At 51.8% G+C, this 26,841-nt stretch overlaps 3 protein-coding genes and 1 pseudogene across 4 annotated transcripts; 2 read left to right on the top strand and 2 right to left on the bottom strand.

The window, feature by feature from the left end:
* Positions 1–2,059: 2,059 nt before the first annotated feature.
* On the top strand, positions 2,060–3,479 carry RANGRF (RAN guanine nucleotide release factor). Of its 2 annotated transcripts, none has more exons than XM_090292114.1 (5): positions 2,060–2,254; positions 2,330–2,446; positions 2,646–2,802; positions 2,892–2,977; positions 3,216–3,479. In XM_090292114.1, the coding sequence occupies exons 1-5, from the start codon at positions 2,178–2,180 to the stop codon at positions 3,325–3,327; spliced, it is 549 nt and encodes a 182-aa protein (XP_090148240.1). In that variant the 5' UTR covers positions 2,060–2,177; the 3' UTR covers positions 3,328–3,479. The 2 variants fall into 2 exon arrangements, with proteins under 2 accessions (XP_090148240.1, XP_090148239.1); XM_090292113.1 differs by having other exon boundaries at positions 3,204–3,479.
* On the bottom strand, positions 3,455–7,189 carry SLC25A35 (solute carrier family 25 member 35). Its single transcript, XM_090292111.1, has 5 exons — positions 6,219–7,189; positions 5,255–5,320; positions 4,665–4,817; positions 4,198–4,332; positions 3,455–4,033 (listed from the first exon to the last, which is right to left on the bottom strand). Exons 1-5 carry the CDS (start codon positions 6,591–6,593, stop codon positions 3,860–3,862), a joined length of 903 nt encoding a protein of 300 aa, XP_090148237.1. The 5' UTR covers positions 6,594–7,189; the 3' UTR covers positions 3,455–3,859.
* Positions 7,190–10,750: 3,561 nt separating this feature from the next.
* Positions 10,751–11,118, bottom strand: LOC149997613 (nuclear transport factor 2 pseudogene; annotated as a pseudogene).
* Positions 11,119–15,677: 4,559 nt separating this feature from the next.
* On the top strand, positions 15,678–26,621 carry ARHGEF15 (Rho guanine nucleotide exchange factor 15). Its single transcript, XM_090291662.1, has 16 exons — positions 15,678–15,804; positions 17,752–18,413; positions 18,714–19,046; positions 19,298–19,352; positions 20,197–20,255; positions 20,338–20,549; positions 20,648–20,808; positions 20,977–21,129; positions 21,276–21,405; positions 22,714–22,788; positions 22,892–22,984; positions 23,074–23,234; positions 23,325–23,477; positions 23,606–23,688; positions 23,800–23,904; positions 24,684–26,621. The coding sequence occupies exons 2-16, from the start codon at positions 17,801–17,803 to the stop codon at positions 24,833–24,835; spliced, it is 2,538 nt and encodes an 845-aa protein (XP_090147788.1). The 5' UTR covers positions 15,678–15,804; positions 17,752–17,800; the 3' UTR covers positions 24,836–26,621.
* The last annotated feature ends 220 nt before the right edge of the window (positions 26,622–26,841 follow it).

Genomic DNA, 26,841 nt, shown 5'->3' with positions numbered 1-26,841 from the left:
GAACCTTAGGAGGAGCCGGGAGTTGGGAGGTCCAGAAGAAGGGACAGACACAGAGAGAGGGAAGTTGAGTCAGAAGTCGGAATTTGCCAAGTTAGGGTGGCCTTCAACCCCACTCTCCCAGAGGTCTGGTCCTACACCTCTGTCATTTCATGGAGGCCTACTTCTTACCACCTGGAAGAGCATACAAACCTAACCCATGTCCCAAAAGCTCAAGAACTGAGGAGTCCCCAGCTGCACAGGACTCATAGCAGAGCATGCCTCCTGACCTGTCAGAGACTCCAAAATGGGGAAGTTGGGGAGCTTTCCACTTAAGTCTCCATAATCTAGTGTGACCTCCTCCTGGTCCATGATTAGGGCCCTATCCCTTGTGCCCAGTGCTAGGGCCCTGTTAACATCTATGTCCTTGCAGTTCTCTTTCTAAGGGCTATTTGCTTGATTGCTCACAAAGCAGCCAGAGTTGGTATTACCCTTGGTGGTGGCAGGCCAGCCGAAATGTGGAGGGAGAGAGAGAGAGGTCTGTCATTCCTCATCTAAGACAAGTAGCATGGGGTGGACCTCTCTGACCTGGCTCCCTTGGTTCCCATGTCCAGGCTCCTCTCTCCCTCCAGGGTCTGTAACACTCCCCTCCTCTCTCAAACTTCTCCACTCTCTTTGCCCAGAAACAGATTCAGATTCAGCTGCATCCATCCTCCTTGAATTCTAACAATGTTTTGGAGATGAGAAAATGAGGCTGAGAGAAATCTGATGCTAGCCATCAGAAGAGAGGAAGGAGTCCAAGTTCCTTAGCATGTTCTATAAATACCCTGCACATTGCCACCTCTCCAGCCTCATCATTCACAGCTCCCTGCCACCCATTCCCTTTGTCAAAGTGACAAAAGATGTTCATTGACTTATGTTGGAGGTTACATCCCATAAATCCACTGTAAAATAAGTCCAAAATGCATTTAATACACTTAATTTACTGAACATCATAGTTCAGACTAGCCTACCTTAAACATGCTCAGAACACTTGCGTTAGCCCACAGCTGGGCAAAAATCATCTAACAATGAATACCCTGTAGAGTATCATACAGCATAGCGCTTAGCCCAGCAAACAATCAACATTAAAAACTTGCCGTACAGTTCCTACTGAATGCATATGGCTTTTGCACCATGGTAAAGTCAAAAGAAAAATCGTTAAGTGAACCATGGGAAGAGAGGAGATATCTGTATTTGGACTTCCCCAACCATGTTCTTTCATCTCTAAGCCTTTGCATATGCTGTTTCCCTGACTAAAATACCCATAGGATGCCCTGATTTCTGAGTGAATTCCAGAATTCACACTATTGCGTTTATTCACTCAATACATAATGGGTCTGTTATGCTCTAAACACTCTGCCAGGTGTTGGGGATCAAAGATTAATGTAATGGAGAAATTAGCTGGGAGGATATAACTGAGCAGGAACTTTTAAGTACACTCTAAAAATCTATAGAAGAAAAACAACAGGGGGTTTAATCCGTGCTTTCGTCCAGGTGTGTGTGGGGCGGTATGGGCACCCCCTCCCTACTACCTCACTGCGAAGATTTGAGAAAGATTAGTTATATAATCTCTGGGTTGTGTATTGCTTTCAGGAAGGCGTGTGGCCTGAATCCTAACCTGGACCCACACCTGGTCTCATTGTTCCCTTACTTCCCTGCAACCGACCCGGAATTAGCAGTCTGGTTGGCAGGTCATTCGCTGTCAAGAGGCCTCCAGGTGGGAGCTGGGTAACTTAAAATTTTCTCCCCTGATTCAGAGTCCTCGCCTAGATGTAGGTCACTTGGACGAGCAACGACCCCTAAGGAGGGTCTCAGGCGACATTCTTAGGATGTATAACCCCTTTGAAAGGAGGAGACTGGGGGCGCGAGTTAGCAACCACGGCACGTCACAAATCATGAACCTTAGTTTTAACTCCCAGCCGACCCCTGAGTCCCGCCCTACGCCCTGCTAAGAACGTGGTTTCCGGGACCTGCACCGCTCTCTGCGGTTGCTGGCGCTGGCGCCGGCGCCGACAAGCCAGCACCATCGCAGGGCGGGGCCAAATCTTAAAGGGCCGGAGCAAAGGGGCCGGAGGTGCCGGTGGCTGCGGAGAAACGTAGGGAGGTGATGCCACGTGGCTTCATGTAGTTTTCTTTTAAATCTCTCTAGTCCCAGACCCATGGAGCCCACGCGAGACTATCCACTGTTCGGGGGCGCCTTCTCCGCCACGCTCCCTCCTGGAGCCATTGACGTAAGGTAAGAATGGAGGCCAACTGAGTGGGTGGCGGAAAGGAGCCGGGGTCAACCAGGGCCTGCCTTGCCTCTCTCCAGCGACCTCAGACCGGTCCCTGATAATCAAGAAGTTTTCTGCCACCGAGTAACGGACCAGAGTCTGATCGTGGAGCTTCTAGAGCTGCAAACCCACGTGCAGGGAGAAGCAGCCGCGCGGTGAGGAGGCCCGTGGCTGGCCAATGGGAGGGCCGGATCCGAATAAGTGGGCGGGACCTGTGGCTGTACTGTTAATCTGGGCAACGGAAACACGGAGGGCAAATCTATCCCGAAGTGAGCTCGTTAAGCTAAGCTTTAAAGATGATTGTGGGTTGGCGGTGAGAGATGTTCCTCCATGACCCTGCTCCCCCTACTCCAGGTTCCACTTTGAGGACGTTGGTGGGGTGCAGGAGGCTAGGACTTTTCAAGTGGAGGCTGTGCAATCCCTCCTTTTGGAGAATTTGGCCCTGAGGGGCTGCTGTGAAGAAGCCTGGGTCCTCTCTGGCAAGCAGCAGGTAGCTAAAGAGAATCAGCAGGTAAAGGCTGGTGGCATGTGAGATGTCCTGGAGGGTGAAGGGGCTGTCCCTAGGGCGTCAGGTAAGCATCCTGACACTGATCCGGTTAGGTAGCAAAGGACGTGACACTGCACCAGGCCTTGCTGCGGCTGCCTCAGTTCCAGACTGACCTCCTGCTCACCTTCAATCAGCCCCCGTAAGGAGGACAGAAGGGGCACGTGGCTCATGAGTGGGGTCCCCGGGAAAAGTGGCTGGGAGGGGCAGAGCAGGGAGGCTGGCTGGTGGGGTTCTTCAAGGAAGCAGGAGTGGGCCTGAGGTTTGGGGTCACAGATACCCGGGTTCTCCAAGGATCAGGAAGTGGGAGCTTCCAAACAGGAGGCCTGGATGATGTTATCTCCCTAATCTGTTCCCCTTCCCCCAAGCCCTGACAATAGGTCATCTCTTGGCCTTGAAAATCAGTCATTTCCGCCCTGGAGTCTGGGTGACTTTGAACAGCTGGTGACCAGCCTGACTCTTCATGATCCCAACATCTTTGGTCCCCAGTAAAGATGCTGAAATGCTACATGATGCTGCTGAAGACTTGGGGGCACAATTCTGCAAGGGGAATAAAGGGTTGGAAATGTTCTCCAAATTCATTCCTGGTGCATAAACATAAGACACTTCTTTGCAGAAATAAACTTGCTTTATAACCAATATAATTGCTGTGCCTTTGAATCTTAACAGGACACCCGGCTCCCCCCAATTACCTTTGGTCTTGGAGAGGGAGTTTAAAGTTGTACATGGGATCAGAAGGGACCCAAGGCTGGCAGTGGAGAAAGGGAGGAAATACACTTTGGAGTGACTGGTTCAGCCCTGAGGGAAGGGTGTGAAATGTACAGGGGGCCAGGTAGAGGTTTAAAGTGACACCCAAGGAAGGGAGGGAAACTAGTTGATTCAACCCTGAGAAAACAGATAGGGAGTGGTATTGGCTGTCCCCTCTGATGGATGAAAGGTCAACTGTTCAGAAGTCACTAGGACATATAATGGAGGCAGAAGTGTCCAAGGAGTGCCGACTTGGTGGAGTGTGGAGGAGTGGCTGTTATTTAGTGTATGTGTAGTAGAGGATGCGCAGCTGGTCCCAGAAGAAGAGGGAGAGGATGGTGTGAGGGCCAAGGCGGAAGTAGGAGGCTCCTATACCCTTGTACATGCCAACAATGCCCTCTGTCCGAGCTGTCTGCACGAGTGCGTCCAGAATCCCCCGGTACATAAGGCCCTGAGAGCAGGTTGGAGAGGGAGGGAGAGAATAGAGAAGTTTGTCAGAGCCCATCATGGGCCTCACCTCTGCAGGCTGCCTTTGAGGCTGTCTCACTTGCAGCTGAAACTTCACCACCTCCCCCTTTGGCTTTCCCTGCCTGAAACCCCAGAGCACTCCCTTACCTTGCCCCGAGTGTCTGTGGGCTGGTTGTAGAGCCTTGTGCTGACCACATCAAAGGGTGTCATGGCCAGGACCACTACAATGCCACTCACCATAGCAGCTGCCAGAGCCACCTTCCAGCTCTGGGGAGGGAATATCTAAGGGAAATGAGGGAAGACTCTGTCAATCAGCCAATCATTCAACTCCCAGGAAAGGACAGGCCCTGCACGGGCGATACAGTAGAGAGCTGGTAACTCAGGGAGATTCCACTCTTATCAGTTATAATACAGTGAGATAACACCATGAAGGATTCAGCTAAACCTTCTTGGAGGAAGTGACGAGAGCTGTGGGAAGGGTATAGAGGGTGACCCTAGCCCTCCTGCCACTCCCTCACATTAAATGTTGGTACGGACCCCTGTAAGGCTCAGTTTGGCTTGTTCTCCCCCTGCCCACATCCCCAGGGTGGCCCCACCCATTTCCAGGGCAGTACCTCCCATTGGGTCAGGAGGTCCTTGGTGGATGAGAAAGTGCACAGCTGGGTGGAGGAACCGATGACAACTCGGGGCAGGCCACCCACGGCCCCACGCCACAACCCCATCAGACCGTGCTTCTGGCCAATCTCGGTTAGTGCCTGAAACATACCCTGGTAGGGGGAAGAACATGGGGTGGGGTTTAGTTACCCTGGCATTAAGGGCTGCCATCTCCTAACAGGGCTAAGGATGGGTCCATAACACGCTCTCTGATATCTGGACAACCTGTTGCATGTGAACTTAGAGCCAGAATGCTGCCCTTTGGTCATCTACCACCCCACTGTTCCCTCCCTTGCCATCCCAGACTAGGGAGTATGGAAGTGAGGACATTAGCAGACTAGGAGAATGGGGTAAGAGAAACAGGTGCACAAGACTAGAAGAACTGGGGAACATGTGGGAAAGAGGATCTGGGAGGACCTCAGGGTCAGAGTGAGGCTGAATTGATTGGCTGGGCAGGGCCTTGGTTGGGTTGGAGCTGTTGGGTGCAGGCTGAAAGTTGGGGGCAAATGGGAGAGAATGGCAGGGACTCCAGCAGGGTTGGAAACCTTACCTGATGCTTATACTGGTGCCCTACAGCAATTTCTGAGGCTGCCTGTGCTTGTAGGTGTGTCTTCACCTGGGGACGAGAGAGTTATCACAACCTGTGGCCCAGTGACCATCCTTCTACCTCAGAGACCCAAACACCTGAATCCCTCACACTTCCTCTAGGGTGTTCAACAATGGCTATACTTTTAATCTCATAATTATTGTTGTTCCCACTTAACAAATTGGTCATGAGACTCTGTCCCTTGGCTCCAGTCCCGGGGGAATGGATCTCCTAGCACTGCAAGACACCCCACCCCCTCTACATCCTCCTTCCCTTGTGAATAGGCGTGGGGATGGAGAGGCTAGAGAATGGCAACATTTCCTAAGAGTATTCATGCTAGGCAAGACCTGGGTGCCCAGCCTCTCATGCCAGCTCCTATTTCCAGACAGGAGCTCCAGCCACCAGCACAACCAGGTTCCCCATCTGACTCGGGTAGGTTGTGAGGGGTCATCTACAAAACCTGTTCTCTGACCCTAAAACTCCATGGAGCCATGTGTTCAGCTGACTTTGTAGTGGTCACTGTCCCTGAATCTCATACCCTAGGAGTGAGACCAGACTGCCTTTCCTACAAAACTCACTGCCTCTCAGTGTCTTTCCAGGAGGAGCGCAAACCAGGGCCTAGTCCTAGTAATAAGCAGCTGTGTGACCTTGAGCTGGTCATTTCCCCTTCCTGGGCCTCAGGCAAAGTGTCCAGGCTATGAACCCTTTGCCTGTACCAGATAACTCAAAGGAGCCAACTGTGAGATTGTAATTCTGTAACGTTCAGGATTGCTCCTGATCCCTACACTGGCTGAAGTATGTTACTCAAGTTCCTCACCTTCCCCTACACAAATCCACTTCCAACCTCAGTATCAGTTATGAAGGCCCAGGTCCCCACCTCACACCAAGTGTCTGCCTTGAAGGCCCCAGGCAAGACCCTTCTTCTCACCATGTAGATAGGGCTCCCCAAGTAGGCTCCTATGACCCCAGCCACAGCCCCAGCTGCTGCGCTGCGGGGAGGGCTGAGGGTGCCTTCAGCTGTGTGCAGGTATCCCCCAGCCTCAGCCAGCCCGTAGGTGCCCAGCCGGATGCCATTCATCAGGAATTGGTATAGGAGGGCAGGGGCCAGGCCCTTCTGCAGGGCAGCCAGGCCGTCCACCTTGCCGATGGTGATGAAGGCATGGAAGACGTTTCGGTAGTGCCGCTGGTAGGTGCCAGGGGCCTGCAATTCTCCCTGCAACTGCATCCTGGTCTTCACCACCTCCAGGGGGTTGGTGAACAAACAGGCCCCGCAGGCTGCCAGGCCGCTCATCAAGAAGTCCATGCTGGAGCAGAGGTAGCAAGAACTGGCCCAGGAGTAAAAGTCAGAATGAGCTTCCGAAACGGGGTCAGAAATCAGGAAAGACCTCAATTTCAGCAGTCCAGGCTGCAGGAGATAGGAAATTAGGGTTCTGGAATCAAGAGTGTCAGGGTCAAATGTCAAGAGGTCAAAGGTTAGCTGGAATTTCGGAGTCAGGAGCTGGCAGAGAAGAAAGATTAGAGGAGTTTGGCGAGAAGGTTAATGGCAGGCTTCTGTTGGTCAAAGGAGTTGAGGTCAAGGAGGGGCAGCAGCCAGGGGGACGGGAGGTGGGATGCTGAGAATGGCCGGCTACTGGGGGTCAGGGGGTAAGGAAGGGAAATACGGAGCTGAGGGCTGGGAGCCGGTAAGGAAGAGAAAAAAAAAAAACCAGCAGGTTATGGAGGAAGAGGATCCGGGAGATGATCCGGTGGCGTCTCCGGGCCAGCAAGGAGATCTGGGTCGGGGAAGTCTGGCCTCCGGCAGGGACTGAATGTCCCCAGGTAGCTGCCAGAGTGCGCAGCAGCTTCGCTGGGTAGCCTGCCGAGGCGGCACCGCCACACTCCAGTCCCGGAGCGCAGCGCCCAATGGGGAGCCTAGGAGAGCCTCAGCCAATCAGCGGCGAGCCGGCTGCGCGGCCAATGGGAGGCGCTGTCCGCGACGCGACCTCCGGAACCCCCTGAGCTGCAGTTGTAGTTAACTCTCCCGGCTCAGGCGCCGGGGCCAGCTTAGCGACCTCGGATCTCTGGGAGCCGTGCCAGGAGAGCGGAGGGTTTTTGTTTTTGTTTTTTTAAATCACTGGCGGGGAGGAGAGGCTGGACCTTGGGTCACTGGATGCGCGCAGAGGCCGAACGCGAAGGCTGCAGTCCGCCATTGAGGGGTTTGGGGTCGCTCCTCTTGCGGGCGGAGGCCTGCCCTCCTTCGCATTCTATCCTCGGCCTTAGCCCGGTGCAATTGTCCAGCTGTAGATCCACGCCCTGATGGGTCCTGGTGCCAGGACAGCCTGGAAGGTGCGGCTCCGTCCGCGGGGCAGATGACAGGCACCAGCTGAACCAGACTTGTAGGTTCTAGCTCCGGGGTGTAGCTGGCTGCGGGCCGGAGGGAAGGGCGAAGGAGCGTGGGCTCATTCCTGTTCTCTTTTGATCCTCAGCAACGTGGAGAAGACCGGACACGCCAAGGCAGAGATTTAGATCTCTGGGTTTAGGTTACACAGGGCCGGCAAATGGTGGGAGAGATCTTGAGATTCTGGCCTCCTGCCCTTGCCCATGAGTCTGATCATGGTTAATCACGGAAGTTCTGAGAAAAGAGACTAGGGAAGCTAGCTGGGAAGAGACTGAGGGGGGAAGCTAGCTGGGAAAAGGCAGGATGATAAGATCTATCATCTGGGGCTGGAGAAGGAAGTAGAGGGCGCACCTATGTGAGAGGCCGTCGCCAGACTTAGGCTGGGAGAGCCTTCTGAGTTCCAGTTTGGTTCTTCCTGCTAGGTGGCCTTGGGCAAGTACTTAACATTTCAGAGCTCCCTTTGTAAAATGGAATGATAACCATCTGTTGCACATACCTGAATGAAACTGTTGGACTTGCACCAGGTGTTCAATTTACAGATTTCCTGAAAAGTCAAGAGCTGTTACACTCCTGTGCCCTAGTGTGCCCTTTTCCAACAGCCAGATTAGAATATCCTTGTCTTCTTTTGGTGATTTCTAAATCATTCAAATCATTCCTTACCTTGAGCTTCATTTCTCCTAACCCCTGAAGCTTTTCAAATTCTCCATGTTCAAGCCATTTCCGATTCTGCCTTGCTCCTCAAGCATTTACCCACGTTTCTCATTTCCTTTAGCAATTGTTATTCTCTGACTCTTTCACTACAATAGTTCTTGGATACCCTGCCAATTTGGCCTGAATCATTTCTATCTCACTAGCGTACTGCTAAGACATTGAGCCTTAGGACGAAGCAGGAAGGTTGGAGGATAAAGTGGAGTAGATAATGGGGCTGCTCCTGGGGTCTCTGAAAAATTTCCAAGGAGCGCTCCCCAAATGCCTCCACCTGCTGGATGGGGTGAGAATTCCTTATTGTTTTAATCCTTCAGTTTATACAAATAGTTCTTCAAGTGTGATCCCTGGAACAGAAGTAGCAGCAGCACCTGGGTATCTATTAGAAACAAACATTTTCTAATCTCACCCTAGACCTCCTGCACCAGAAATTGGAGATGGAGACCGACAACATGCTTTAACAAGCCCTCTGGGTTATTCTGATGTGTGCTCAACTTTTGGAGCCAGTGGCTTAAGCCTTTTATATTTAATATCTAGGTGGCTTAGAGATAATAAAGTGTTATTTTTAAAAATAAGCTTAATTCTTGGAAGTTTTAGATTTACAGGAAACTGACATAGACACTATGAGAGCTCTCATATACCCCAATCCAGTTCCCACATTATTAACTTCATATTAATATGATATTTCATTAGAATTATGAACCAATATTGATACATTATTATTAATTAAAGCCCATACTTTATACAGATTTTCTTTTTTTTTCACTCAAGGACATTTTCATTTGCTTTTTTATTTTTATTTATTTTTAGAGAAAGGGAGAAAAAGAGAGAGAAACGGATGTGTGATTGGCTACCACTCGCACGCCACTAACTGGGGACCTGGCCCGCAACTCAGGCATGTGCCCTGACTGGGAGTCAGATGAGCGACCTTTCTGTTCGCAGGCCAGTGTTCAATGTAGTGAGCCACACCAGCCAGAGAGAGAGAGAGGGAGAGGGAGGGAAAGAGAGAGTAGAGAGGAAGAGAGAGAGAGAGAGGGACACAGAGAGAAACATCAATGTGAGAGAAGCATCTATTGGTTGCCTTTATAGGCACCCAGACCAGGGATCCATTCCACGCTGGGACCCAGGATCCTATGCACCCTCACCAATTCTAAAACCCCTAACAAGGCACCAGCCCAAGTCCTGGGTTCTAGCCTGTGGCTGCTACCTTGCCACCATGTTTACACCACTAGGTGTTAGGGCTAAAGAGCTAGATTTGCTCTGGGCAAGGCCTGTATCCCCAAAACTGAGGCGCACAAACTGCCCCAATAGCTAAGACTTCTTGGGATTTGAAGACAGTGAGGTGTGAGGTGAGGGAGGAAACAGAAAGAGGCCTAAAGATGCCTTCCAGAGAGAGGTGTGAGTGGTGAGAAATTCTAAAGCACAATCCCTCAAACTCAGATTCCCTTTCGTAGCTCTAAATCTGCACACCAACACAACCAGGCCTGTTTCTGTGGGCATTGGAAGCTAGCTGTTCTGGGCATTTGCCTTTAAGCAATAACTGAAGCAGATGGTACAAGATGTGATTTTCTCTCTTCTTGGCTTGGATGTGATCCTAACCCTTCTGGGGATAGAACAGGTTCCTCTACCTCAAATCCCTGCCCATCCTTGGTCTTGCTAGGCCCTTTGTACAGAGGACCTGAACCTGATTCTTTTGTTTGTTTTTTTGCCAAGGCCTTTCCATGTTCAATGGGATTGTGGGTCATCTGTCCTGTTACTAGAGTCCCAATCCTACCCAGCGTAAAGGTCACAAGAGGTGTCAGAACTGCAGAGGCTTCAGTGCAAGGGAAGCCTCAGGCCAGGCCTGAGTTCTCCTTGCCCAAAGCTCACTTCCCCAAGGCCAATGAGGGTGCTGCTCCAGCAGTTTACTCCCTGCAGTAGGTATTGCTGAGCTGAGGTAGATGTAAGCGGGTGAGACATGAGAGAGCCAACAGGGCAGGGTGGTTGGAGCACCCTCCCATACACCAAAAGATCGCAGGTCCAGTTCCCAGTCAGGGCATATGCGTAGGTTGCAGGTTTGATCCGAATGCTGTTTCTTTCTCTTTCTCTCCTTTTGTTCTTTCTAAAATCCACGAACATATCGTCAGGTGAAGATTAAATAAATTTACAAAGACAGCCTTTTGTGTTACTTAAGTCTTTCCAAGGCATGTGCTGGCACAACACAAACTCCTGTCAGATGCAATTATTCTAGTGTCCAAACACCATGCACAATACTAGGTAGCAGCAGTGCCTGCGCCTGCTCCCACTGTGGCCCTAATTATTTCTGTATGATATTTGGAGCATTTGGAGGAGTATGAGTGGTACTGGGAAGAGGAAGGAGGAGGAAATAGCATGAGTGCCTAGCTAAGAGGAGGTCGAAAGAAGTTGTGCAGGGCAAGCCTGACCATATCATTGGGTGATGCTTTTTAATGGGAATGTCTGGTAAAACACCATGATGGGGGTTTTCATTGGCCTTCAGCTGGCCCACAACCATGCTAATGATGCAGTTGGTGGTCCTGCGTGGTGGTGCTGTGCTGGAGTTTCTGGAGTGGAAGGCCAGACAACTTCTCCACAATGGCAGCTTTCCCCTGCAATTGCTATCCTTTCCACGTAAGGCATGACACAGCAATGTAATTGTGTCTAGTTGGGTTCTGTTGTTATCAAATAAGTGGTAGTCACGTTCAATGAAGCTGAATTCATTCTGCTCCCAAATTGGCTTATCCCCCATTCTATAGTGTCACCCAGCCTCGTTGAAACCTTTATGATGGCTTCTTCTACAGTTCTAACGAGAAAGCCATGGGCCACACCATCTCCTGCTTCACCCTGGGAGTCCACAGGCTGACTGAGGCCAGGCTCCTCAAGAAGCAGAAATCACCTTGATGGCCTCTCGCCCACTGAGCATCAGCATTCTCTAATCCTTATGTGTTTGAGGGGCTGGCACGATGGCTGCAGCAGCAGTGCCAATGGCAACCTGGTGCAGTCCGTGGAGCTCAGTTTCTTTTTGGAACTGGAGAGGGCGTAAATAAATAGATGGTGATTTGTACAGATTTGAAAAGTCATAGTTTTCATCTTTGTGATTGCTTTGAGCAGTGGGCCCAATGGAAACTCTCATGGGACTACATCAAATTAAAAAGTTTCTGCACAGCTAAAGAAACCGTCATCAAAATAAAAAGGGAACCCACTGTATTGGAGAACATATTTGCCAATGATACAACAGATAAGGATTTAATTTCCAAAAAATATAAAGAACTTTTACAACTCAACAGCAGGAAGACAAACAACTCAATTAAAAAATGTGCAAAGGACCTGAACAGACACTTCTGCAAGGAGAACATACAGAAGACCCATAGACATATGAAAAGATGCTCAATGTCACTGATCATCAGAGAAATGTATATTAAAACCACAATGAGGTATCACCTCATACCTGCCAAAATGGCTATCATTAATAAATCAAAAAACAAGAAGTGCTGGCGAGGATATGGAAAAAAGCGAACCCTAGTATGCTGTTGGTGGGAATGCAGACTGGTATAGCCACTGTGGAAAAAAAAAAAGAAATTTCCTCAAAAAATTAAAAATGATACTGCATTTTGACCCAGCGATTCTACTTCTGGGAATACATTCTAAGAATCCTGAAACATCAATTCAAAAGAACTACACGCCCCTATGTTCATAGCAGCACTATTTATAATAGCTAAGGTCTGGAAACAGCCTAAGTGCCCATCAGTAGATGAGTGGATAACAAAGCTGTGGTACATTTACACTATGGAGTATTATACAGTGGTAAAAAAGAAATCCTTACCTTGTGTGACAGCATGGATGGACCTGGAGACTATAATGCTAAGTGAAATAAGCCAGTCAGTGAAAGACAAATACCGTATGATTTCACTCATATGTGGAGTCTAATGAACAAAATAAACTAACGAGTAAAATAGAATTGGATGGAATAGATACATGTGACAGGCTGACAGCTGTACGAGGGGAAGGGGGAGGAGGGACTAGTTGAAAGAAGGAGAAGAGACTAGTTAAAGAACATATGCATGACCCATGGACATCGAAACAGTGTGGGGATTGACTGTAGGAGTGGGGGATTGGCTGGGTGGATGGGGGGAAAGGGAGAAAATTGGGACAACTGTAAAAGCATAAACAAAAAAAATTTTTTTTTAAAGAAAGAAACTCTTTGCCAGGCATATTAGAACATTCTCAGTGTAACTCCAGGTAGCTTTTGTTGCCCAAAACATGTGGCCCTGCCTTTGGGAGTGGGGAAAGTCTCTCTATTCGTCAACAGACAGGTAAAAGCCTCCTGGTGGGTCTCTCTGTAAGGGGTAGACAAAAGAAAGTGAAATAAGCTCATACCAGCCAGGGAGGAGAGGTAAAGTTCAGGGGCTGCCCAACCCACCCAACTCCTCTTCTGTGCGCATCCCCGCTCAGACCTGTGACAGTTCATGCAGTGCCACTCATGGTTTGCAGCTCACAACCACCACTTTAGGATTAGTTATCTTTTTGAAGGATATTTCTGTAAGTAGCAAAACTAATAAAGATATTCCCATTTCAATAAAAACAATACGAAACAGAATTTGTTTGGCTACACATGTGTATTTTTTTTTTTTTAAATCGTGATCCAAGGACATTTTTTAAAAAAGATGTTATTTATTTTCAAAGAGAGGGAAAGGGGGGGGAGAAAGAAAGGGAGAGAAACATCAATGTATGTATGAGAGAAACACCAATGTGTGGTTGTTACAGAAACAGGAGAATCCAAAAATCCCCGGAGTTTTGACTGGGGGATGGGGAGAAGGAAGCAGCTTTCAGAATGCCTCCACATGCCTGAGGCTGATGGCCAGTGTCTTTCATTATGTAAATTGCTTTAATGCATCCAAAGCCTCAGGTGGATGGGAGGAGTCTTGAACCGGGTGATGGTATGGAAAGCACACAGAGCCTATGTGGGGTTCTGCCAATGGTCAGAACTATTGGCAACACCCACTGCGTCAGAGGACGCAGTCAGGGATATATAGGCAGCTGCGAACACTTTAGGGGGGGGCACGCTTGGGGGCACGCTCTGGGGCTGTCTCCCTCGCTGCTGAGTGTTCGCAGAGGTGCTCTGCAGAAGGAGAGGAGATCCACTCGGTTTACAGAAAGAAGACAGTTCGCAAGGAGGCCGAGAATCCAGGTGGTCCTGCATTGAGAGCTGGAGGGCACCACAGCACAGAAAGGACCTCCCCAATCAGATTGAGTGATTGGCAGCTGCTGGTAAAGCTGAACTGTGCCTAGGAAGTAGGGAAACGGTGTTTCTGACCCCCCTAAAACTGGCTAGGTTTGGTAGAGGGGAGGCAAGGATATGTGTAACTGTTAAATAAACAATTTTTCTTTTCACTCAAATATAATGTTCAGAGTTGTAATTTTGGCGGTGGGCAATCGGACCCCTAACTAAAGAGCCCGTGGGTTTGTTTTCAATTGGAGCAGCCCAGGGGCTCAGTAACATGGTTGCTTCTCATACTCCTCCAACTGGGGACCGGGCCTGCAAACCAGGCATGTGCCCTGACTGGGAATTGAACTGGTGACCTTTTGGTTCACAGGCTTGTGCTCAATTTGCTGAGCTGCACCAGCCAGGACCCCAAGGACAATGTTGCTTGTAAAAAGAGGGGAAGGGAGAGGGGGAGAAAAAGAAACATCATTGTGAGAAGGAAGCATTGATCGGTTGCCTCCCATAAGCATAAACATCTGGACCAGGGATCACACACACCTGGACTGGGGATCAGACCTGCAACCTAGGTATGTGCCTTGACTGGGAATCGAACATTCAGCCTTCTGGGTATGGTACGCTTCTCCAACCAACTGAGCCACCCCGGTCAGGGATGTATCTATCTTGATGGGGTCTCTGAAGTACTTTTGAAGAGAGATTTACTTTCTCAGGAAGCCCAAAATGATCCAGACATGAGGTCTGGGAGGTTAGGTACCTGTTCCTGGTGTGTGTTTGTGTGTGTGCGTGTGTGTGCATGTGTGTGTGATGGGAAACTGGTGGAATCAACAGAATTATGGAAATTAGGGAAGGAGAGTCGGGGAGTAATAGGCTGTGGGGAGGATTAAATTCAATTTGATACAATTAACCAAATATTAAGCACCGTGTATGCCTGACTTTTTCCCTGAACTTTGGGATGTGTCAGGGAATAAGAGATAAAAATCTTGTTTCCAGAAAGCTTACTTTCTAATGTAAAAGATAATTAACTATAAACATGTTAGTTTTTATCCTTACCCAAGAACATGCTTATTAATTTTAGAGAGAAAAGAAGGGCGAGACATCGATGTGAGAGAGAAACATCAATCTGTTACTTCCTGTCAACACCCTGACAGGGGATCAAACCCGCAACCTAAGTATGTGGCTTGATTGGAATTGAACTGGCCACCTTTTAGTGTATGGGATAATGCTCTAATCAACTGAGCCCCAGCCAGGGCAAGGGCTGCAAGTTTAAAAAGTGGTGCAGCAAGCCTCAATGAGAAAATGACCTTTGAGCAATGAATTAAAAGAAGCGAGGGAATCATTCAGTGGATGTCTTGGGAAGGGGGTTTCCAGGCAGAAGGCACCACCAGTGTAAAGTCCCTGAGGCAGCCGTGTGCTTGAGAAAAGAGGTAGTGAAGAGGGAAGATTGTATAGGGTCTTATTGGTCATTGTAAGGACTTTGGCTTTTACTCTGAAGAAAAAAGGGTTAAAACATGTATTTATCCCAGCTTTCTGACTTTTATTCCTATGTCTTGTTTGGGGTTGTGTGTGTGTGTGTGTGTGTGTGTGCGAAGGTCTGGCAAAGACAGGCACCTGGGCGTGGGCAAAGGCCCCGGCAGTTCATAACTGCCCTTCTAATCTTCCTCCTACTACCCTACTTCCCAGACTGGGGTGTGGCTCCTTGTTTTTATGACACACACCGGCAGCCCTAGAACTCAGCTCCTTAAACATAGAGCAAATTAGGGGTGAGAAGGACCCCTACCCACCCCCTCACCCCAGGGATACTGGCTGCAGCCAATCAAAGCCTCCCAGTGGGACAGGGAAAGTCAGAGGCTGGGACCAGAGAGACAGGGACTGAGAACAGTGGGCAGGCAGTGGGGCCCAGCAGTCTTACGTCCCTAAAGGAGACATATCTCAGGTCTTCCTCCCCACCTTCCTGCCTCCACATCCCCCACCCCGCCCTCTATCCCTCTCTGCACACACGCGCGCGCACACACACACACACACACATGCACGCCTGACACAATGGCCGGGTGGGGCTGAGGAACTGGCTTCCTCTTCGGAGATCTCAATCTGGGTCCTCAGTTCCCGCCCCAGAAACACAGGAACAGAGACACTCGGAGACCTGGCCCCACACTCATTGCTTCAAGGGGCAGGCAGGACAGGCTGAAGACAGAAACCGATTCCAGAACGATAAAGGTAAATTCAGGGGGAGCCACTGCAGAGTTAGGAAAGGAGAGACCTGGGGAAGGGTCCCTTGGTGTGAAATAGTGGCTAGCTGACACCCAGGGGAACAGGTTGGAAGCTAATGGAACAGGTTGCTGGGTGAGGTGTGGGAGGGATGGTCAGATGTGTTGTGGAAGGACACACCATCCCTCAGCTGATACATGGGTGCCCTGCTGCCAGCCCAGCCCTGCGCTGTTTTCACCCCATTCTCACCCCACCCCTGCCCACCTCCAGCCCCCAGACCCGCAATCTGCAGAGCAATGCAGACAGAACAGGCACACACAGAATAGCCTGCTGTCACGCCCAAGTTTCAGCCTTTCCCCAGACCGTGTTAACCTCCAAAACCTGGGACATGGAGCCTATCACATCTTCCTGAGCCCCAGTGCGCGCATGTGGGGCGTGGTGTGTTTGGGGGTGGGTGTCCGGTTGGGAGGAGAATTCGATTCCTGTTTCCTGCTCCCACTCACTCAGCCCTAGGAGGTGACTGAGAGTGGAGAGAACTCGAGGGTGAGTGCTGGGGCCCAATACCTGGGTCCCTAAGACAGACCTGAGTGGGGGTGGGAAAGGAAGTAAACAAAGGTACCTGAGAAAGGGGGTGGGATCCCTGAGTGGGGTAAAGTTGGGGAGGAGCTGGCGAGGCCACTGCCTGGGTTATTTTGATAAGGGGCTTCCTGCCAGGATACGGGGGCCATTGAGCTGCAAGACTCATGGTCTACGCCCTGAGCCCCTACTCTGCATCATTTCTCAAGAACCCACTCTGGGGCCTGGAGGGGTCTGGTCTCCTGCTGACTCCTGAAAGGAGTTGAGGGACCCCTCCGTCTCCCAGGCTTGACCCCGTAGTCTTCTCAGGATTATAGCCGCCTTCCCAGAGAGAGAGGAGTGAAGCCTAGGTCCTTATTGTCTGGCCCCACTTGTCCTGACCTTCAGTCTGGTCACCTCACCACCCTTCAGGTATCCTGGCAGGACCCAGGCTTCCCATGGGGCCTCTCTCCCTGTGACCAGATGGCAGGATGGGGACAGGCAGGGATAAGAGGATGGGCAGGAGAGACCATGTCCGGGGCCTCCTGGTCTCGGGGTCAGAGGTTCCAGGAATCTTCATGGCAGGAAAAGGAGACTAAAAATAACCCGGAAAGGGAGAGTCCGGAGAGAGGAACTGGGAAATGGGGGGCGGAGGGCCAGCTGAAGCAGGGAAATAGTGATGCATCCCTCCCAGCCCAGGCACAGCGTGCGTGTGCGCACACACACCGCACACATCCCCACAGAGACAGCACGTAACACACATAAACCCCCGGACCCCTCTCCCACCATGCACCGTACACTGTATACTCTACTCCCCCACTGCATAGCCACCCAGTAATCTCATAGCAAATACACTTCTTAAACACATCATACAACACCCCTTTCATATAGTGCTAGAAACAGCACACACACCAGAACCACACTCACAAACCTTCACAACACACACTAGAGACACAAAACACAATTCATCAAGCAGGTGCATAGTGGCTGTACCGGCAAGCTAAATTCCCCTTACTGATCCGGTGCTCTTCTACCCTCTCCCCCTCACTTGGGTCTCTACCGAAGCACCCCCACCCTAGCCTCACTGTCCCCTCTGGCCTGACTGTGGCAGCAGAAGCCAAAAGGCAGAGAGCAATGGAGGCTGGGGAGGGGGAGCCAAGAAAGGCTGCCTGGGCGTGGGCGTGGGGCCCAGAGGCCTCAGGAGTGAGAAGGAGGGGTGAGAGGTGAGGAGGGAAGACTGGAAATGAGAAAGCAGGAGTGGAAGTATACCAGCCTTCCCTCCTGACCCCAAAATCATGGCTGATTTGCTTGCAAACAGTTTCTGCTCAGAGGCCTCAGTCTACCTACAGCAGGCCAGGGAGTGACACTAAGGGTCTCTCTTTCTTCCTCCCTCTCCCACAGGGGATGACTCCAGCAGAGCACCCCACTCCTTTGAAGAGCTCAAAGGAAGATGTCAGACCAGTCTCTTCCTATAGCAACACCCCCTACTCAGAAGCCCCCTCGGATCATCCGCCCCCGGCCCCCCTCTCGACCTCGTGCTGCCCAGGCCCCAGGGCCCCCCCACAATGGCTCTTCTCCACAAGAACCTCCTGTCACCTGCAATGATGCACCAACCCCAATGTGCACCCCCATCTTCTGGGAACCCCCAGCCTCTTCCCTCAAGCCCCCTGCCCTTTTGCCCCCTTCAGCTTCTAAAGCCAGCCTTGACTCCCAGACATGCCCAGACTTACCTTCCAGCACCCCCAGTCCAGTGTCCCGGCGCTCCGTCTCCCCAGAGCCTGCTCCCAGGTCTCCAGTCCCCCCGCCCAAACCCTCTGGGTCACCCCGCACACCTCTGCCCCTCCCCCACACAGCCCCCCGTGTCCTGGCCCCTGACGGCTCTGCCTCTGCCCCAGGCACTGTGCGGAGACTGGCGGGCAGGTTTGAGTGGGGGGCTGAAGGCAGAGTCCAGGCTGCAGAGGCCCTGGATCCAGCTCCCCAGGGGGGAGTGGATATGAATGGGGAGACAGAGGTTCCCCAGGGCACCCTCACCAGAAGGGGATCCCAGGAGAATGGCACTCCAGGTAAGTACTTCCTAGGGCGAGGATGCGCTCAGTCCAGCTTTTTTTTTTTTTTTTTTTTTTAAATTTTCAGTGCTTTAAGGCTGGGTGCTTTCAGGTGTTACCTTTTCAAAAATGGATTTTATGTTTGGAAAATCTTATTTCCATATTTCTGGGAGTTTGAAGAGAGTCAGGGGTGAAGAGCAAATGCCTGGGGCTGAACCATGTTCCAGCTTCTAGGCAGCTTAAGGAGAAGGAGGAAGCCTGGGCAGGGTAGGGTCAGGCCCTAAGGGTCTTTGCCTTAGGACACCCTGTCTCCCACAGATGCTGCCCAGGCCTGCCCTCCCTGCTGTCCCTGTGTCTGCCATACTGCCCGGCCTGGCCTGGAGCTTCGGTGGGTCCCTGTGGGGGCCTATGAGGATGGTCCCAGGGCCCCCTGCCGAGCCTCCCCACTTCGGACCTCCCGCTCCCGCCCCAATGCTCCCGGCATCAGTCACCACTCGGTGGTCCTCACATCCTATCGCTCCACTGCTGAGCGCAAACTCCTGCCACCACTCAAACCCCCAAAACCAACTCGGGTCAGGCAGGATGCCACCATCTCTGGGGACCCCCCACAGCCAGATCTCCATCTGCCATCTGAAGATGGAATCCAAACAGGTACAGGACTTGGGGGACGGGATCGTTTAGATGGGAAGGGAAGGGATGGAGATGAAGCAGTCCAAAAATGAACAAAGTACAACCCCCAATAGGCCCTGAGCTTTTTTTGTTCCTCTGCCAGTACTAGCTGCTGCTCTAGGGCTGACGAGAGTTGTAGTTTTTATAGTAACAGTCTCTGCTGGGGCAGGAGCAGGGGTTTTGGGCTGAGGATCCTGGAGATTTCTTCTCCTCACCCTGGGTTCTCTCTCCAGGAAACACACCAGATGAAGCGCCTCAGAATGTGCCCCCAGCAACTGTGGAGGGCAGGTACCAACACCCCCACCCTTACGCCTACCCGAGGGCACACTCACCTTCAGATCCTGCTAATTCCTACCTCTTCAAGGGTGGAGTGAAGAAGGTCTGGGGTTCTAGAGACAAGTAACCCTGGTTTCTAATCCCAGCTCTGTTCCTTATCAGCTATGTGACCTTATATGAGTCACTTAACCTTTCTGGGTCTCAGGGTCCTCACCTGTGAAATGGGGTTAAGCATACCGATTACTTCATAGAGTTGTTGGGTGTAACATTGGTAAAGAACCGGTCCCCTAGTGAGTGCTCCATTTTAGTGCCCCCACCTTAAGCTGCTATTGCAATTATTGTCTGCAAGACTATTTGGCAGCCACGAAGATCTCTTCCATGTCATCTGGGCCTGTTCACGACCTTAGATTCACCGCTGTTATCAGAGTTAATCTGAGTCCATTCATTTATTCAACAAACACTTACTGGTGTTCATTCTCCTGGGTTTGTAGCTTGGGTGGATGGGTATGTGGTGGTGCTGATAACCAGGACGGGAAAGAGGAGGTATAAGAGTTTGCGTTTGATCATGCCGAGTCTCACCGAGGCACAGACAGGACATTTGAGACAGTGATCGCTATGTGCGAGGGCTGGAGATGGACTTGGAGTCTTTGCTACACAGGAGTTGAGGTAATAAGAGCAGATGGAGCCGGCTTAGTTCAGGGCCTCCCATACAACAGGCACATAAAAAAAAATCTGGGGTTTGGTCTGGGGAGCCGCCAGGGTCCCTGAGCACAACCTTACACTATCATGTGACTAGCACCCTGGAGGTGTGCAACAGGGGTGGCTCTTGGGGACTTGTCCTTTTTTCTCTCCACAGGCATGAGGAGGGGCTGGAGGAGCTGAAGGATCAGACCTGGGAGCTGCCACTGCAGGATGGTGAGTTCCTGCTGTGACCATCAAGCCAGGAGAAGGGGTCCGGAGCACTGGACTTTCCTGACGTGTGGCATTTGCTCTCCAGAACCCCTGTACCAGACCTACCGAGCAGCTGTGCTGTCAGAGGAGCTGTGGGGGGTCAGTGACGATGGAAGTCCTTCTCCAACCAGTCCTGGAGAAGCTCCCACCTTTCCCCGGCCCCCTGGTCCTCGAAACACTCTGTGGCAGGAGCTTCCAGCTGTGCGAGCCAGTGGCCTCCTGGACAGCCTCAACCCCCCGGAGAAGCGCATGCAGGAGGTGGCATACCTCGGGCCTGGCCAAGGGCAGAAGTGTGACCTGGGTCCTGGGCTGGCTGGAACTGGGCTTTCCACTACCGCCCTGCCCTTCCTCCTCAGAGCCTGTTTGAGGTGGTGACCTCTGAGGCCTCCTATCTGCGCTCCCTGCGGCTGCTGACCGATACCTTTGTGCTGAGTCAGGCTCTCCGGGACACACTCACCCCCAGGGATCACCACACCCTCTTCTCCAATGTGCAGAGAGTCCAGGAAGTCAGCGAGCGGTCAGTGGGGTCCTGCCCTCTCAGCAAACCGGGCCTCAGGCTCCTGAGCACCCCTTAGCTGTCAGCCTGTCCCAGGGCTGCCCTTCCACAGGCCCAGTTAGTTCCTCAAGAGCCCAGGAGAGTTGGCTCTCTGCCCCCCTTCATTGCTCGTTCCCCCTGCTCCTTCAGGTTTCTGGGGACTTTACTGTCCCGTGTACGCTCTTCCCCCCACATCAACGACCTTTGTGACATAGTGCATGCCCACGCTGTGGGTCCTTTCTCGGTGTATGTGGATTATGTGCGGAATCAGCAGTATCAGGAGGAGACCTACAGCCGCCTTATGTGAGTGGCCCAGAGTGGGGGTGGGGGTGGGTGGGCAGGTCACACGTGTGAGGGAAAGCTGGGAGCAGGGCTGGGGTCCAGGCCAGGGCAGGCTGGGGGATCAGGGCCTCGAGGCAGACGCCAGCGGCCTGGGCCTGCTTCTGCAGGGACACAAATGTGCGCTTCTCCACGGAGCTGCGTCGGCTGCAGAGCCTCCCCAAGTGTGAGCGGCTCCCACTGCCATCCTTCCTGCTGCTGCCCTTTCAGCGCATCACGCGGCTCCGCATGCTGCTGCAGGTACCACTGTCTTGGCCCGGGGCCTTTTCTGCCCATCAGCTCCACTGCAGAACTCTCCCCGGGGCCTCCTGCCTGGCCATCACCATCGCCCACCCCACCATGAATACAGGACTCCCCTAAATCAGACCTTCTGAGCTGGGCCTCTCAGTGTAGGACCAACCAAACCCTGCCTGGAGCCACCCAAAAGTCTCCAAGAGCGATCTGGGTGCAGGAAATGAGCCTCTGGCTGGAGACAGGAGTTCTGGACGTGGCTGTCCCACTCACTGGCTGATTGACCTTGGGCAAGTCTCTTGCCCTCTCTCTGGGTCTCAGGGGGAATGTGCTGTGTGGTCTTGGAGGTCTCCTCAGTTGTATCTTTCACTACATACCTCCCCAGTGGGGATGATATGACCCTCAAGCAGGCAAAGCTATTCTTTGGGGAGTAAAAACAACTTAATTATTCCAATGGTTGTGCTACTTCAAAGGCCCATGGTACGTAAAAGATACACAGATATTTGTGGTATTGAAATTTCTAAAAAGCCTCCTTAGCAGGTGACACTGGGGAAAAAGAGGCTGAGAAACATTCTTCTATTGCAGAACAGAAGCTTCTCCCCAAACCAGGTCGCCCAGTGTGGGGGTCTCAATGAGAAGAGTTTCTAACTAGATGATCAGCATTTTTGTGTCTTATTCAGTTTATTACACCCCGAGTATAGGCAAAACAATCACAATCATAATAGTTGAACAGCTGTTAAGTGCATTGTTCTTGGCATGATTCTAAGTGCTATATACCCACTTAACTGTACCAATGACTGTATGAGGGTAGCAACTGTTATTGACTCCATTTTATAGATGAGGAAACTGAGGCACAGAGAGGTTAAGTAACTTGTCCCAGGTTTTGTGGATAATAAACGATGGAGATAAACTTGAAATCCAGGCATTCAACCACTGTGCTATATTGTTTGTACTAATAGCTGTGGTTAATAATTATTTAAAGAATAGCAACCTTCTTTTCAGCATTTACTATGTGCCAAGGACTATGCTAGTGCTTTACATATATTACCTTGCTGAATCCTGACGACAGTGCTGGGTGGGTACTGTCCCCATTTTACTGATGCGGAAACGGAGGCTTGGAGAGGTAATGTGATTTGCTCCAGGTTAGGCAGATGGTGAGTGGTGAGGTCTCTCAGCCTTCTTGAGGCTGGTTCCTCAGCCCTGTGAAACCCAAACTGAGCATTTTTCCAAGCCAGGCAAGGGTCCCCTGAGCTGCAGTCCCCCTGACTCCCATGGCTGCAGAGCAGGGGCCCAGTCACCCTTCTTCCTTGTCCTCAGAATATCTTGCACCAGACAGAGGAAGGGTCTAGCCGCCAGGAGAATGCTCAGAAGGCCCTGGGTGCTATCAGCAAGGTAGGCAGGGGGGGAAGCTGAGGCCAGGGGAGGGGAAGACGGCGCAGGGAGAGAGAGGAGGGGTGGGAGGGAGTAGGGGGGTGACTCAGCTCCCCTTCCCCAGATCATTGAGCGGTGCAGTGCTGAGGTGGGGCGCATGAAGCAGACTGAGGAGCTGATCCGGCTCACCCAGAGGCTGCGCTTCCACAAAGTCAAGGTTAATCTCTGCCCAGACTCCTCACCTTATCTTCCCTCATGGTGGTGGCGTTATGAAGAAGCCAGAACCTCCTCCCTGCTTCCTCCTAGGCCCTGCCCCTGGTCTCCTGGTCGAGGCGCCTGGAGTTGCAGGGGGAGTTGACGGAGTTAGGGTGCCGGAGGGGGGGTGTGCTCTTCACCTCACGCCCCCGCTTCACTCCCCTCTGCCTGCTGCTCTTTAGTGACCTGCTGCTCATCACTCAGCCCAAGAGGTGGGTCCCAGGAAGGGTGGGAGCCCAGGCAGTGGTGGGAAGCCCAGCTGGACTTCTGTTCTCCCTCTGAACTTTCTCTTCCCTGGGTAGTGGGCAGCGGCTCCAGGTTCTGGACTATGCCCATCGCTCCCTAGTCCAGGCCCAGCAGGTTCCGGACCCATCTGGACCCCCTACGTTCCGCCTCTCCCTTCTCAGCAACCACCAGGGCCGCCCTACCCACCGGCTACTCCAAGCTTCGTCCCTGTGAGTTGTGTCTTCTTCAGCTGACCTCTCAGAGCCTACCACCCTCCTCCCCAATCTCTTCTGTGGCCTCTGCCCAACCCCCAGTAGGACCTTCTGAGCCACTTGTGACCTTCCCTGTGTCTCACCAGATCAGACATGCAGCGCTGGCTGGGAGCTTTCCCCACCCCGGGTCCCCTTCCCTGCTCCCCGGACACCATCTATGAGGACTGTGGTGAGTAGCCTCTAGAGGGAGGAGGGAAGGAAAAGTGAGTCTTAAGGGGTCTATGGAGGAGAAACTAAAAAGAGTCTTGATCCTGCTGTAATGTCACCCAACCCCAACCAGAATGTTCCCAGGATCTGTGTTCAGAGCCTTCTGTACCAATCAAGACTGAGGGACAGAGTCCGGAGTCCAGGGCTCCCCCAAAGCACCTGCCCAAGAGCCCCGAAGGTGAGAGATTCTTTTATTTCTTCACTCAGTAAATATTTATTAAGCACCTGTGAGGCACCACTCTCTGGTCTAGGCACTGTGACCCAAGTGCACAGATATTCCTGTGCTGCTGGAGCATACATTCTAGAAGAGGAGAAACAATATATAAAGAGTAAACAAGATAAATCAGTAAATTATATATAGTGTGTCCGAAGGTGATAAGTGCTATGCAAAAACAAAAGTGGAGCAGAGTCAAGGACGTCCGGGGTCCCAGGGTTGGGAGGGCTACTAGTTTAAATAGGGAGGTTGAAGTGGTCCTCGATGAGGAGGCCCCACGTCAGCAATGACTTGATGGAGGCGAGGAATTTAGGCATGTGGCAATCTAGAGGAAGGATGCTCCAGTCAGCGGCGAGAATCAGTGCAAAGGCACTGTGGTTGGTGTGTTTGAGGAAACAGTAAGGGGGCGAGTGTGGCTACAGGGAGTGAGGAGAAGGGAGAGAAGCAGGCAAGGCCACAGAGATAACAGGGACAAGATCATGTGGGTCCTCGCAGATCCCTGGAAGGATTCTGGCTCTCACTGAGTGAGATGAGCAGGACTTGATCAGGAGTGACCGTGACCCTCTTTGATGCTATTGTCACCTCCACCTCCAGTGAGTGGCCTTTCTACCAACGCTCTAGGCTTCTCTACTAATTCCTACACTCACCATGACCCTCAGGCATTAGACCCCCTGATGCCTCTTTTCCCTTCTGACCTGTCCCCTGCCCTGGCTCCACTCAGGCCCGTGTCTCTCTTTTTCCAGGCTGGCTGAAGGGGCTTCCTGGGGCCTTCCCTGCCCAGCTGGTGTGTGAAGTCACAGGGGAACATGAAAGGAGAAGGCACCTTCGCCAGCACCAGAGGCTCCTTGAGGCCGTTGGGCCCTCTTCAGGGACCCCCAGTGTTCCCCAACTCTAACGCAGGCTGGGGAGGGGGCACAGGCTGGGACAGCTGGCAGTGCGGCAAATCTCATCCATCTATTGGATTCGCTGTCAGTGGAAACACTACCTCTAGTGGCAACCAATAGGGACCAAGCTTCATGAGCCTAGGCAGTGAGGGAGAATGAGGATGGTCTGAGTGTGTTGTCAGTAGAGACAGAGGCTTATTGCAGAGCGGCAAATGGGGGTTGCACTGGCAGAGCCCCTGGCCAATGAGTCTCCCTGCTATGCTCACAGCCTAGGAAAATGAAGGTAGGTGGATACAGGGCCGCACTGGAGATTAGGATTAGTATTGACGTAGCTAACAGCAATGAGCAGGGACCCATCCAGCCTCAGAAGATGGTGATCTGGACCCAGGAGATCAGTAGTGACTCTGCTTGGTTCTACAGCAACAACCAGTCCTGCCCTTTGAGTCTAGAAAGTATTAGATTCCATTCTCAGGGTGCCTCCTTTGTCCCCTCAAGACACTTTTTCTCTTCTCAAAGAATGCAGAGAATCTGTGTGTGTGTGAATGTGTGTGTATGTATCTGCTGAATGTGGTATGTGTGTGATCTTGCCCCTTCCCAGATGACTGAGTGCCCCAATTCTTCTCTCAACCCCCACTTTAACTATTATTCTCTCTGAGAAAGACACTATAGGTCTGAGTGCCAAGGGAGAATGAGCCGGGTGTGGCTTGGCAGCCAGAGGCCAGAGCTAGAGATGAGAGTTCTGGAATCTGGGTCTCTTAGAGGCCAGGATCCCATGACAATGAGAGGGTGATATTATGGAACAGACAAGCAGCCTGGCAGAGGACCCCAAGGGACTGAAGATGGCCAGTAGCTGGGGCCCAAGGCCCCCTGAAGCTCACAATCCCTTCTCCTTGCCCCAAAGGTTGGCATCTATAATCTCTGCCAGAAAACCCCCTAACTGAACTATCATCAGCCATCCAGCCTCAGCCTTGGGCTTCAGACCGGCTCTGGACCCCAAGACTGGGTGAAGAAACAGAAACAGAATCTGTGGATCATGGGCCGTCTGGTGAGCCTCCTGGACTTTCTTGCCTTCATCCTGGTCCTCTCACAGAAACATGGTGCCAAACTGTGGCAGAGAATGAAGAGTGTTGCTGCCTAGCCCCATCCAGAGGGTCTGCTTCCAGATGAGAAACTGCCCCTGCATGATGCCAGAAGGAGGCAAAGGACCAAGAAAGAGTGGAGCAGACAGTTGCTGGCAGGTGGGGCCCAGGCCTGGCACGGCGCCTTCCCTTCAGCTCATGCACAGCAACTTGCCCGGGACAGAAACTGCCACACTGACCACAGGAGGTGCAGGGACTCTAGGAGACTCAAGGAGAAAGGCACTAAGATCTGGCATGTCCATGACTTTGGAGATTCCCCTAGCACAGTGCCTGGCATGAGAAACTCTCAATAAATCTTGGTGGAGCTGTATTGAGGCTCTTCAGGGGACTGTGCGCTTAAAGGAGCAGAGGTTTCCAAATGTGGCTATTTAAGGTGGGTGGGCTGGTCAGAAAGGGATTCTTTGAGAGCAGAGATTGGCTCTGCTGGGAACTGGCTTGGAGACGAGGAGCAAGGCACCAGTGTGTCAGCCCACTCATAGCTGCACAGGGATCTAAGGCTGTGGTGGGGGTGGATTTGCAGATGCTGGGGTGGAGGGTTCCTGCAGTTGGGGAAGAAAACAGGGCAGGGCCAGTTATGGCTGGGTCGCCAGCAGAGGATACAGATGCAGGGAGCAGGACAAAAAGGGCAGTCAGTTAGCAATAAAGGTCTTTTCCTGAGCATCTCTGTATTTAATGCAATCAATTCTACACCTATTTATCGAGTGCCTTCTATGTGCCAGGCACTGTTCTAGGATCTGGGGACACAGAGATGACAAAAACAAAGACCCTGCCTCAAGGAGCCTACTTTTTGAGGGTTGTGGGGGGGCAGGTGGAGAGAACAATTGCTAATTGTAAACAATTTAATACATAAGCTAAAATCAGGTAGCAGTGAGCGCTAT

This window comes from Furipterus horrens, unplaced genomic scaffold (assembly GCF_987537825.1).
Source record: "Furipterus horrens unplaced genomic scaffold, mFurHor1.1.pri manual_scaffold_11, whole genome shotgun sequence".
Lineage (NCBI taxonomy): Eukaryota > Metazoa > Chordata > Mammalia > Chiroptera > Furipteridae > Furipterus > Furipterus horrens.
The sequence above is the reverse complement of the archived record's forward strand: the minus strand, read 5'-3'. Positions and strand labels throughout refer to the sequence as shown.

What these genes read in the sequence shown, in the direction of transcription:
- ARHGEF15 (XM_090291662.1), top strand. Translation starts at nt 17,801, where the DNA reads ATGTCAGACCAGTCTCTTCCTATAGCAACACCCCCTACTCAGAAGCCC. An exon ending in CCAGGAGAATGGCACTCCAG is followed by an intron (nt 18,414 to 18,713) that starts GTAAGTACTTCC and finishes TGTCTCCCACAG; the next exon opens with ATGCTGCCCAGGCCTGCCCT. An exon ending in CCAGCAACTGTGGAGGGCAG is followed by an intron (nt 19,353 to 20,196) that starts GTACCAACACCC and finishes TTCTCTCCACAG; the next exon opens with GCATGAGGAGGGGCTGGAGG.
- RANGRF (XM_090292113.1), top strand. Translation starts at nt 2,178, where the DNA reads ATGGAGCCCACGCGAGACTATCCACTGTTCGGGGGCGCCTTCTCCGCC. An exon ending in CAGGGAGAAGCAGCCGCGCG is followed by an intron (nt 2,447 to 2,645) that starts GTGAGGAGGCCC and finishes CCCCTACTCCAG; the next exon opens with GTTCCACTTTGAGGACGTTG. An exon ending in TAGCTAAAGAGAATCAGCAG is followed by an intron (nt 2,803 to 2,891) that starts GTAAAGGCTGGT and finishes TGATCCGGTTAG; the next exon opens with GTAGCAAAGGACGTGACACT.
- SLC25A35 (XM_090292111.1), bottom strand. Translation starts at nt 6,593, where the DNA reads ATGGACTTCTTGATGAGCGGCCTGGCAGCCTGCGGGGCCTGTTTGTTC. An exon ending in GGCACCAGTATAAGCATCAG is followed by an intron (nt 4,818 to 5,254) that starts GTAAGGTTTCCA and finishes TCCCCCTACCAG; the next exon opens with GGTATGTTTCAGGCACTAAC. An exon ending in CCACAGACACTCGGGGCAAG is followed by an intron (nt 4,034 to 4,197) that starts GTAAGGGAGTGC and finishes ACCTGCTCTCAG; the next exon opens with GGCCTTATGTACCGGGGGAT.